Source organism: Pteropus alecto, unplaced genomic scaffold (genome assembly GCF_000325575.1).
Source record: "Pteropus alecto unplaced genomic scaffold, ASM32557v1 scaffold239, whole genome shotgun sequence".
Lineage (NCBI taxonomy): Eukaryota > Metazoa > Chordata > Mammalia > Chiroptera > Pteropodidae > Pteropus > Pteropus alecto.
In genome coordinates this window covers 456,885-468,574 of record NW_006494613.1, presented here as the reverse complement: position 1 = coordinate 468,574, position 11,690 = coordinate 456,885, and the positions used below count along the sequence as shown (strand labels likewise).

General features: G+C 41.9%; 1 protein-coding gene and 1 long non-coding RNA gene across 2 annotated transcripts in view; one reads left to right on the top strand and one right to left on the bottom strand.

Annotated features, from left to right (window-relative positions):
• The window catches only part of LOC102885481 (transmembrane 4 L6 family member 4-like), a 15,761-nt gene extending 13,660 nt beyond the window's left edge, over positions 1-2,101 (bottom strand). Inside the window, exons 1-2 of the mRNA XM_015600171.2 lie at positions 1,931-2,101; positions 1,193-1,282 (exon numbers count right to left, since the gene is read on the bottom strand). Coding sequence (XP_015455657.1) covers positions 1,193-1,282; positions 1,931-2,101 — 261 coding nt within the window. The remainder of the gene's footprint in view (positions 1-1,192; positions 1,283-1,930) is intronic.
• LOC112474462 lies at positions 1,036-6,164 on the top strand. The gene is made up of 2 exons (XR_003044371.1): positions 1,036-1,156; positions 3,201-6,164. It is a non-coding gene; the product is annotated as an uncharacterized LOC112474462 (long non-coding RNA).
• The last annotated feature ends 5,526 nt before the right edge of the window (positions 6,165-11,690 follow it).

The following is an 11,690-nucleotide window of genomic DNA, read 5'->3' as shown; positions in this document are numbered from 1 at the left end:
CAAAAACAAGACATCTTCCTGCTGGCCACCTAGAGTGTGGTCGTCCTTGGTCTAGGGCTCACCGTCCTGCCGGTACTTCCCGTTTTACCTTCATGTTTGCCGTATCAATGTAATTGAATTCTTAATGTTTTTTCTTCAAGTCAACTCTCTATTTTATTCATTTATCATCATGAATGAAAAACTAGAATCTTTAGCAAACATAAACCCAACATTATTGAATTCTTAGTTAAAGTTGCTTGCATCCCTGGAGCTGGAGACTTGTTCCCTTTCTTTGAAAGAAAGATTTGTGAGGGGTTGGAAATAGGAAAGATGTCTTTCCATCAAAATAAGATTTTTTTTTTTTGATAGAATCAAAGTGTTGATTTGGAAATTGATTGAGAATTGAAAAGGGAATAACTTTCCATGTTATTGAAAAATATAGCACATCTGTGTACCTGAGAGCATGTCCCAAAGTTGGAAAATTCTGGTGTGGTCCAACTTCCTCATATTACAGATGAGCAAAGGAAGGCAGAGAGCAGAGACTTGTCCAGTTACAGAGATGGGTCCCAACCCAATGTCCCAGCATTCTCCCCACTCCCTGGAATGGTGATGCCTAATCTCTCTGCCCACCTACGAAAAGATGAATGGCTGCATGAAGCAAGAAAGGAAACAGAGGTCCTGAGGCAAAATCCAGGGAGACGCGGGGAAGTGCTGGGGGCACTGGGGTAGTGAACCTGGCAGTGGCGTGGATGGGGACTTTAGGGGCTCCTGGAGAGAGGAGGTTACCACCTGTTATCTTGTCCCAATCCTCCTTTACAAATGAGGCAGTTCAGGACCAGAGAAGGAAATGACTTGTCCAAGGCCTCAGGGCCTCTTGCCACCGAGGGGAAGGTCCAGTTCCCATCGCTGCCTTCCCAGCCTGCATTCTTACATGGCGCCCCTGTAGTTTTCCAGCTCTGATACCCCTGCTTGTTTGTAAAATCTAGAATGGTACTCGTATCCTACAAGTATGAGGGTGCTGCTATTTAAAATGTACTACTATTGTTACTTTTCACCCACAGGAAGATTTCCATTTTCATCCCTGCACCAGCTGTCTGCAGAGTCTTGTCTGGGGCTGGTTACTGGTCTCCACTTCCAAGATACCCAGCACAAGGAGACAGCGCACTCTACAATTCTGGTATCTGCCCGCCCCTCACCGCCCCCGGTAACTCACCGCAAATCGGTTTCCACATCTCTCGCTGCCACAGCATCTGCAGCAGTCACTTTCCTTCAGGCCCAAGAACAGGTTGGCAGGGAGAAGCACCTACCAGCAAGAGAAACACCTCAGAGTGAGCCTGAGATGTGAAGCGAGGGCCTGAGCCTGCCTGCCTGTTACTGAGTATTTAGATGCCATTTGTCTTAACCGCAGTTTCAGCGGAGCACGATTTCAAGATTTGACCCCCTGAGTTTCCACTTAGATGTTGGGTTAAGAAAAGAAAAAATACATGTCATTAATTGTCACAAAAAGTGAGTCTCTCTCTAAAGCAGAGGTTCCTAACATCTACTGAAACAAGGGGTACGAAATTATTAGTGAATGAATGGAAGGAGAATTCCCCGATTCTCTTGCTTTTCAGTCAATCGGTTTATTAGAAAGTGTATTTGCTCCCACACCTCACACCGTAACCCCATGCCCTAGTACTCTTTTGGTAGAAATTTGTGGCCTTCAGTTTGGTTCATGGAACTTAATTGATCCACGAGAAATGCCAGCCTAAGTTTAAATTACTTGGTAAAGTTAGTGGACATGTCTTTGTCAGGTCCTAATAGAGAGGGAAAAATTAAGGCACTGACTTTTCATCATGCAAAACTTAGGCTTTTGTTCGTAACTAAATATACTCTTTATCAATAATTACCCAATTTTAGAAGGGCAGTGTTAAAATCTCCTATAGGGAAATTTTAAGGCTTTCCTACTCACCAAGAACCCACTTCCTAATATTCCTCCGAAAAACCAGACCTCTTCCGAAAGGTGGTAGATGTCTACCTCTTTTCCTCCAGGAAAAAATAACAGAATGTTAGCTATAAAGGCAATCACAGAAAGCAGAATGAGGGTGCCCCCCAGGCACTTGGCAAAATTCCCAGCACACATGCTGGGTCAGTACAGTACAGGTCTGTGATAAAAGCTCCTCACTGTCTCCTTCTCCAGGTCTCTTCAAAGTTATCAGCTAGAGTCCTAGTAAATGGCCCTAATTCAATCCGTATATTGGAGCTGAGAAGCAAATCAGCTGGTAAACTGTGTCTGTGGGGCTGCTTCAGCTTCTCAAATACAGCAGAATCTCAATGGCAGTGACATTTTACATTCTCCTAGACTTGGAGTCCTGTTTTTTGTTGTTGTTGTTTTTTTTGTATCTCCATAAATGAGTTCATGTTCAGAGCAATCATTTTGCCATGAACACCATCTATGTTCCGCAGACTCTGGTTCTATTAGGATAAAAGTTCTGCCAAAGTTGGATTAAATGATTAAATGGGCTTAGGTAACAGTGGCTCAGACAAAATAAAACAGATTTCTTTACTATGAGACTTCTCAGAACCTTCGAATGCTCACATGCATTGTGACTCATGTGCATTGTGAGAAAGGTAGATAGCTGTGGGGTGTATGTGTGCATGGAGGGAGGGGGATGATCTGCAGAACCCACTTTATAAAATGCTTTGAAATTGATCCCTAGAGCCTCAGTGAAGACAGCCTTTTAATAATATAATTAAAAGAAACTCCTCACTACTACCTTTGAACATGAAGAGGGAGGACATGGGTAAATATAAGCTCACAATAAATCCCGAGACGATAGCCCTGCGATAAGGTATTTATTACAGGCAGGGCCTCTCTACTCTTTTGCAGAAACGGCTCTTCATGCCTCTGTCATGGGAAGGCACAGATTATGGGCCAGATCGACAGTGCCTTCACACATTCCTTTCCTATGTCTCTGGACTTACTATTCTGGACCATGTCTACTTAGAACAGTTAAAGATTCACCTGGCATCTCTGCCTCTTATGAGTGAGCATCGCCAACTCAGTGTCAGTAGTGGAAGCTGAAATTTTGTCCAGAGATAAAATATTTTAGACTAGCAGCAATAGAATCTTCTGTAGGCACAGTGTGAGAGAAGATGAGAGCTATATTAACACTTGAACTGTTCTTCCTTCAAGAGCTTAATCAAAGGAGTTAAAATGATTTCCTTTCATTGTGTTATAGGAGAAAACGCAGGACAGACACCCATGAACATCAATCGTCAGCAGATCCATTTTCCTGATTTTCTTGACTGTCTCCCAGGAAGAAACGTTGATGTAGGAACTTTGGAATCTGAAGATTTGATCCCCCTCTTCAATGATGTAGAGTCTGCTTTGAACAAAAGCGAGCCCTTTCTATCCTGGCTGTAATCAATACCATTGTAACTTGGGTGCAGTTGTTACTGGTTCTGGGGTGTCCTGGAACTACTCATCCTCAGTTTTTTGTGTCTGGCGGACAATGAATTGAAGGCAGATGCTCAGCAGTATGTAAGCAAGCTAGTTTTATTGAAAGTGAAAGTACTCTTCTCAGATCTGCAAGTAGGCTGCCTGGAGTGGTCAACCCTGTAGATAAAGTACACTCTCAGAAGGGAGAGCAAGCTGCCTCGAGAGGTCAGCCTCGAAGCCTCCTGCTTTGGTCTCTTTTATTCTGCCTGCAAGGCTCCAGTCCTCCCCTTTTCACAACAGCCCTTCCCCTACAAGCCTTGATTAACAGATGTTTCTTATGTAAGCTTCTTCTCTCTTAGCATGTGTATACCCATAACGCACTCGGTTTGCCCATCAGGGGGGTCAAAACCTCAATGTAAATTTATTATAATGATTGTATAATGAAGCAGAGGTGAATTCTAGGTCACACCAGCTGTCCTTCTGTGCATGCTTACGTTGGGGAATTTCTCTGTCATTGCCTCACTATTGTGTCAGGTCCAACAGTTAAGTCAAGGCTATTGTTTTAAAGCTATTTTTCATTTTGGCTGCTGTGGGGAGGGCCCCTAGTATAACTTCTACCACACAATCATGACCTGACCTTTCCTGGGCCTCTTGGAAAAGTCTGCAGGAGTACCACCTCTGCCTTTATGATTCATCATTGTGTCCCATGTCAGAGGGAAAGTGCACAGAGTAGAAATTTACTGTGGTTAGATTTAAGTACCAAGGAGGGGTAGGAGGGGTAGGTAATGCTTTCTCAGGCATTTGTCATCTAAAGTCTACATCTTAGAATGACGAATAAGCAAAGATACACTCAGAACCAAAAGATTTAAAGAAATGCTTTGGGGAGACACAATGCAAAAATAAAACATGAAACAAATTAAACAGTATTATCTCAAAAGAAACTGTTTAGAACAAATAGTCTTATCAATAATACAACCTGTAGATTGTGAATTCAGAAACTTATAAATTTGATAAGAATCCAGAGTCAGTTAATAGTTTAGATGAAAGAGAGGCTTCTATGAATTTTAAATCTTCTAACTGGCCCGGTCTGAATATCTTGAGAAAGTGGTCTCATCAGTCGTCATCTACTTCAATCTTGGGAAATCTTCACCTTTGGGTCACTAGATTTGCAGGTCCACTCAGAGTGAAGGGCTCTCTTCAGATATATGATGTTAACCCAGGAGTCTATTTTCTGGAATTTGTTCGCAGAAGAGTTGGTTAGCAATACTTGATAGAGATCTTTTCAGTGAAGTTGAAGAGAGTCTTTTCGGAGATATCTTTTCCAATAGATGAAATCTCCAGGTTGCAGAGTGTGTTGGTTAGGGTCTTTGTGTCTCTGGAGCTCACTATGAAGAGATCAGTCTACTAGAATGTGGTTAATTTTGATAGAATCAATTAGGTTTTCAGAGTATTAAAGTATCTCTTCTTTTATCAGCTGTAGATCAAAAGAGGCAGGGGCTAGATGCACTGGATGCCCTGTGACTATCTCAAAGGGTGGGATTTTATGAGTTCCAAAGGGGATGGATCAGAGATTTAGAAGGACCAATGGCAATGCTTTTGACTAGGTATTTGGAGGGTCTCTGTAAATTTTGCCAATTGAGTCTCAATAATGCTGTTAGTGCATTCAAGTAACCTGAGGATTGAGGGTGGTAAGTGCAGTGAAAGTGTTATAAGACTGGCCAAACAGCACAGACTTGTCAAAGTATCTGACACATAAAATGGAGTTTCAGAGAGATTCCTCAGATAGGAATCATCTTTTCCAGAAAAGAGGCAGTAGCCTGTTTACAAGGAAATGCTTCAGTTCAGTGAGAAAACATACAGACCATGACTAAAACATATTTGTATCCATGGGGGAACTGTATGAAATCCATTTACCAAAACTTATAGAGTCCATTACGTGATTTAAAATGCCTTGGAGCAGTGCGAACAGGCTTCCAGGGTTGTACTTCGAAAAGGTGGGACAAGTGAGGTAGGTGCTCTTTGTGGCCTTACTAATATTCCCATACCAGTACTGATTCATGAATGTTATCACTTTTCAGTGAACCAGTGGTTTAATGCATGTACAATAGTCAGGAGTGGGTATTTTGGAGTCTCTTGTAGAACCAAGTTGTTTTTTGGCTTGAACCAGAACTTTCCTTTTTATCAAGCCAATAATTATTGGATCATCAGTCTTGTTTTTATCCTTTTCTGAGGCCAATTGTTGGGCTTCTTTAACCTGTTTTTCTAAATTGTCATTTGGGGAAATATCATTTTGGACCATGAAGGAGGCGTGACTGCTGTTGGATCCTTGAAGGATGTCATTCCTTGCATTAGTGTCAGCAAGATGATTTCCTTTAGTTTCCAGAGAGTCAAGTTTAGAATGCCCTGGGATCTTAATGATAGCTAAAGCAGCAGGTAAAATTATAATATCCAATAATTCCTGAACATACTGGCCAATCTGAATTTCATTTCCACTGGAAGTAAGGAAGCCACGTTGTTTCCACAGAATTCCCAATTCATAAGCTACTCTGAGAGCATATGTACTATCAATATAAATATTGTCAGTTTTGACCTTGGATAGGGTGCAGGCCAGTGTGAAGGAGAATGAGCCCATATAATTCAACTTCTGTAGCTGCAGTAGGCAAAGGCAAAAGTGCCATTTCAGTTACATCAAAATGTGTTGACATTGCATGACTTGTACAATATTCATGTTGTCACATTTTAAATAAAAACCACCAGTAAACCATGAGAAGCTGGCATTACTCAAGGAGTTTCCCACTGACCATCCCAAAGGCTTAGGAGGCGATCTGTTGGTGTTCAGCAGTCGTGAGGAGCTTTGTGGATAAACAGAGGGGAGAAGAGAAGCAGGGTTAAGGTTATCACAACATGAAAGAGTTCTGTGAGGAACAGTTAACAGAAGGATGTTGAGTTTGATGAGAATTCAAGAGGGCTTCTGCTGCAAGGGGTACAAAGATGGTTAAAGGGGATATCACAATGGTTTCCTCGGTGGGCATAACCAAAGGACAGTGGCCGTAATGGCTCCAAGGCAAGAAATATCCTCATGCCACAGGGCCCAGTTGGTACTATAATACCTTATGGATCGATGGTTGTCTCCATGTTTTTGGGTGAGTACCCTAAGGGCATTCCCTTCCTTTTCATATACATTAAGGAAAAAGGGTATCTGATAATTGGGATGCCCAAAGGCAGGTAGGTTTATTAACCTCTCCTTTAAGATTTTAAAGGCTGTGTCGTCCTGTTCTTTCCATAAAATTAGGTCAGAGTTGTTCTTTAGTAAAACATATTGATTCAGCCACAAGGGAGAGATCTGGAATTTAATTTCAGCCATACCCAAAGAGCTTGAGTAAACCTTGCAGTCGGTGCTTAGTTTTGGGTTTGGGAAAACTTAGGATACTGCGAAGCCTATCTGGATCTATGTGCAGCCCTTGTTCTGCTATCATATGTGCTAAATACTGAACTCAGGTTTGGGCAAACTGCAGTTTTTCTTTGGTGACCTTGTCTCTCAATGGTTAAAAGCTTTAGCAAGCTGTCTTCCTGTGAGAAGACTTGGAAGGCAAAGAAGCAAGTTGTCTACATAGTGCAACAAAATAGAAAACCCTTAGGGATATTTGTATCACCTCAGCCTTCAAGATTTGTGAGAAATAAGACAGGTTCTCAATAAATCCCCGAGATAGTACTGTCCAGGTTAATTATTTTTCTTCCCAAGGGAAAGCAAAAAGGTATTGACTATCTTCTTCAATTGTAATGGTAAAGAATGCACTGTATGAATCAGTTATGGTAAATAATTTACTTTCAGTTGAGATGAATGTGTCACTGGCAATCAATTGTCTGCCTTGTGTAAGAGTCTGGGGCTCAGGCCTTGGGTCCCCACAAAAGATTTGCATAGCATTCCGACACTCAGAGAAGAAAGAGCAGATGAAAAGTAGCAAACAGAAGCGATTTTATTAAGAAAAGTAGGCAGAGTAAAAGTACGCTTGGAAGAAAGTCCAAGAAGGCACCTCAGTAAAGGATTGAGGGCCCGAGAAGTCAAGGGTCAGGCTTTATATGGACCTTAGGACTTCTTTGTTCTGTCCTTTCCATCTCCAACGGCACAAATTCCTGGCTCCTCCCTCATACGCTCCTACTCCAAGCTGGGACACACACAGTGTGTGCCCATAGACAGGATGTCACACGCTTGTGCCCTCAAGATTTTAAGGGTAGGCGCATGCTCAGTTAACTAATTTTGCATCTTCCAGTCCAGAGCTCCCAGAGTAAGGTCATATAATAATCACCTGCAGTTAACTGACAGGGGAGTCGAGGGAGGGAGGAAAGGCGTGAGGAAGGTGTCAGGTACTATGAGGCCTCATGCTTGCCTGTCTGGCTTCTGATCTTGGGAGAAGGAGGGAGACTGTAGGAGTCTGGCAGACACCTGGTTGTACATATTTGGCTGAGCTGTTCTCGAGGCTGGGGCCTTGTTACTGGCTAAGGTTATCACAACATGAAAGAGTTCTGTGAGGAACAGTTAACAGAAGGATGTTGAGTTTGATGAGAATTCAAGAGGGCTTCTGCTGCAAGGGGTACAAAGATGGTTAAAGGGGATATCACAATGGTTTCCTCGGTGGGCATAACCAAAGGACAGTGGCCGTAATGGCTCCAAGGCAAGAAATATCCTCATGCCACAGGGCCCAGTTGGTACTATAATACCTTATGGATCGATGGTTGTCTCCATGTTTTTGGGTGAGTACCCTAAGGGCATTCCCTTCCTTTTCATATACATTAAGGAAAAAGGGTATCTGATAATTGGGATGCCCAAAGGCAGGTAGGTTTATTAACCTCTCCTTTAAGATTTTAAAGGCTGTGTCGTCCTGTTCTTTCCATAAAATTAGGTCAGAGTTGTTCTTTAGTAAAACATATTGATTCAGCCACAAGGGAGAGATCTGGAATTTAATTTCAGCCATACCCAAAGAGCTTGAGTAAACCTTGCAGTCGGTGCTTAGTTTTGGGTTTGGGAAAACTTAGGATACTGCGAAGCCTATCTGGATCTATGTGCAGCCCTTGTTCTGCTATCATATGTGCTAAATACTGAACTCAGGTTTGGGCAAACTGCAGTTTTTCTTTGGTGACCTTGTCTCTCAATGGTTAAAAGCTTTAGCAAGCTGTCTTCCTGTGAGAAGACTTGGAAGGCAAAGAAGCAAGTTGTCCACATAGTGCAACAAAATAGAAAACCCTTAGGGATATTTGTATCACCTCAGCCTTCAAGATTTGTGAGAAATAAGACAGGTTCTCAATAAATCCCCGAGATAGTACTGTCCAGGTTAATTATTTTTCTTCCCAAGGGAAAGCAAAAAGGTATTGACTATCTTCTTCAATTGTAATGGTAAAGAATGCACTGTATGAATCAGTTATGGTAAATAATTTACTTTCAGTTGAGATGAATGTGTCACTGGCAATCAATTGTCTGCCTTGTGTAAGAGTCTGGGGCTCAGGCCTTGGGTCCCCACAAAAGATTTGCATAGCATTCCGACACTCAGAGAAGAAAGAGCAGATGAAAAGTAGCAAACAGAAGCGATTTTATTAAGAAAAGTAGGCAGAGTAAAAGTACGCTTGGAAGAAAGTCCAAGAAGGCACCTCAGTAAAGGATTGAGGGCCCGAGAAGTCAAGGGTCAGGCTTTATATGGACCTTAGGACTTCTTTGTTCTGTCCTTTCCATCTCCAACGGCACAAATTCCTGGCTCCTCCCTCATACGCTCCTACTCCAAGCTGGGACACACACAGTGTGTGCCCATAGACAGGATGTCACACGCTTGTGCCCTCAAGATTTTAAGGGTAGGCGCATGCTCAGTTAACTAATTTTGCATCTTCCAGTCCAGAGCTCCCAGAGTAAGGTCATATAATAATCACCTGCAGTTAACTGACAGGGGAGTCGAGGGAGGGAGGAAAGGCGTGAGGAAGGTGTCAGGTACTATGAGGCCTCATGCTTGCCTGTCTGGCTTCTGATCTTGGGAGAAGGAGGGAGACTGTAGGAGTCTGGCAGACACCTGGTTGTACATATTTGGCTGAGCTGTTCTCGAGGCTGGGGCCTTGTTACTGGCTCATATCTGCCTACCCTGTCTGATGTTACTAGCATATGAGGGTTAGGAACAACAGTGTCCAGGGATAACTATGTTGTTTATTGCTCAGATATCTTGGAAAAACCTCCACCCTTCACTCTTGAGAATGTTACAGGGACTAGGACAAGAGATAATGAGGCTCTGAATCTTGTAATTTCTATTTTGGGCTTTAAACCTTGAAGGGCTTCATACCTTGAAGGGCTTCTTTAATTATGGCATATTGATTGATTCTAGGAAGGCATTTTGAGAAATATATTTGAATCTTGATAGGAGGTACACTGTGGATTTTGCCAATATTGAAGATTTTGCCCTAAAAGGGATGATAGCTGATTCAATAGGGACAAGAGATTGGTGCTCCCAGATTCAGTTATAGTGCCTCATGCTTGAAGCACAGCTCAGCCAAATATGTACAACCAGGTGTCTGCCAGACTCCTACAGTCTCCCTCCTTCTCCCATGATCAGAAGCCAGACAGGCAAGCATGAGGCCTCATAGAAAATGGAGCAAATAAAAGACGTTGAAGGGTCATATAATTTTGTTTGATTGACTATTTTAATGGCTACTGTCAAATTCTAAAATTGTTTCCCTCTTTTGGGAGAAATACTGGCATGATACTTTTCTAAGAAGTCTCAACCTAATAAATGAATAGGGGCAAATCCAGTGCAAAATGAAAATATGGGCCCCTTGCTCACAATAAGAGTTTCAAGATGATGGCATAAGCGTTAACCAAGTGTGGAGCTATTCTGGGGTGGGGCAGAGGGAGGGTGCTGTGTGACTGCACAGGAAGCATGTCTATGAAGCTAGCCCTGCCCATTGTAACTCTGCAAGTCAAAGGATTTTAATACTAGTGTATCTCTTTGTAAAATTAAGAGAGAAGAGGCTAATAATATAAAGGGCTTCATAGAAAAAAAATTACAAGAATTAAGCCAAGAAATTATTAATATATTTTTCTGAAATAGCCTCTCACCAAATCCTTCAGGTAGCCAGCTTTTTTTTCCCAACAGTAGGAAGGAGTTTGGTGCATCTGAGACCTTTGACCTTAAGCCAGATTTGGTTTTCCTCAAGGATATCAAAGAATGTAAGACTCTTAGGACCTTCTTTGATAACTCCCAACATTCTCAGGGGCACTAATATCAACAACCAGCAAATGTATATTAAGCCTGTTCGTTCGTTCATTCATTCATTCATTCATTCATTCATTCATTCATTCTTCTGTACTGGCTGAGCCCCTGCCATTTTGAAGACACTAAATAGACTTTGGAAATACAAGGATGAAGAAAACTCAGTCCTTTTTGAGCTTACTGTTTAATCAGGGCCGTGTATTATGGAACAAAGAGTAATGGGAGCTCAGGATGGGGAAGGATGAAGAGAAGTGAACGACTTCAAGTAGGCCATGGTGTCTGAGCTCTAGCTTCAAGGAGTTTCCCAGGCAAAGGCCTGTTTGGTGCCAAGAGGGCCGGAAGAAGTTGAAATCATGGTCTCTGCCTCCAAAAAGATAATGTAGTATTATGTACTGAGCACCAAGTGGATGCTAGTATAATTCTGGAGAGAGGGTGGGTCATTTGGGGTTTGGTGATGAGGTAGGATCAGGGGAACAGGAAAAGCATTCTGGGAACTGGGAACTGTTAAACAAAGACATAGAAGTGAAAATGGAAGGCAAACAATATGTAATGACAACCTACTGTGTTCCAGGAACTAGTCATTGTATAGTAAGTACGTGCACGAGTGTGTGCGCACGTGCGTTTATTGGAATAACATTACTCTTTTAGAGTCATTTAGACAGAATTGACATCTTTATAATATTGAGTCTTTTTATTCAGTTCAATCTGTTTTCTCAGCATACTTTCCTCAAAGTATGATAGTTGAAGATGGTCAGACAACAAGGAAACAAATAAATAATTAACCCCCACCCCTAAACCTCAGTGTTGTAATTTAGGCACTAACTCCAGCTCTATCAGAAATGACAGATATAATTGCCATCTCTGAAATTCACTTAATCTTTCTTGGTCTCATTTCCTATTTTCTTTATCTGTAAAATGCTCACTCTCTCCCATTTTATATTTCTCCCAAGTTTACAGATTTTCTACATTTAGGGATAGATGGATTTTTGTCATACACTCAAACACACTTTTTCTTTTAAGAGTATTTCTTATTTTTGAGAGTCCAA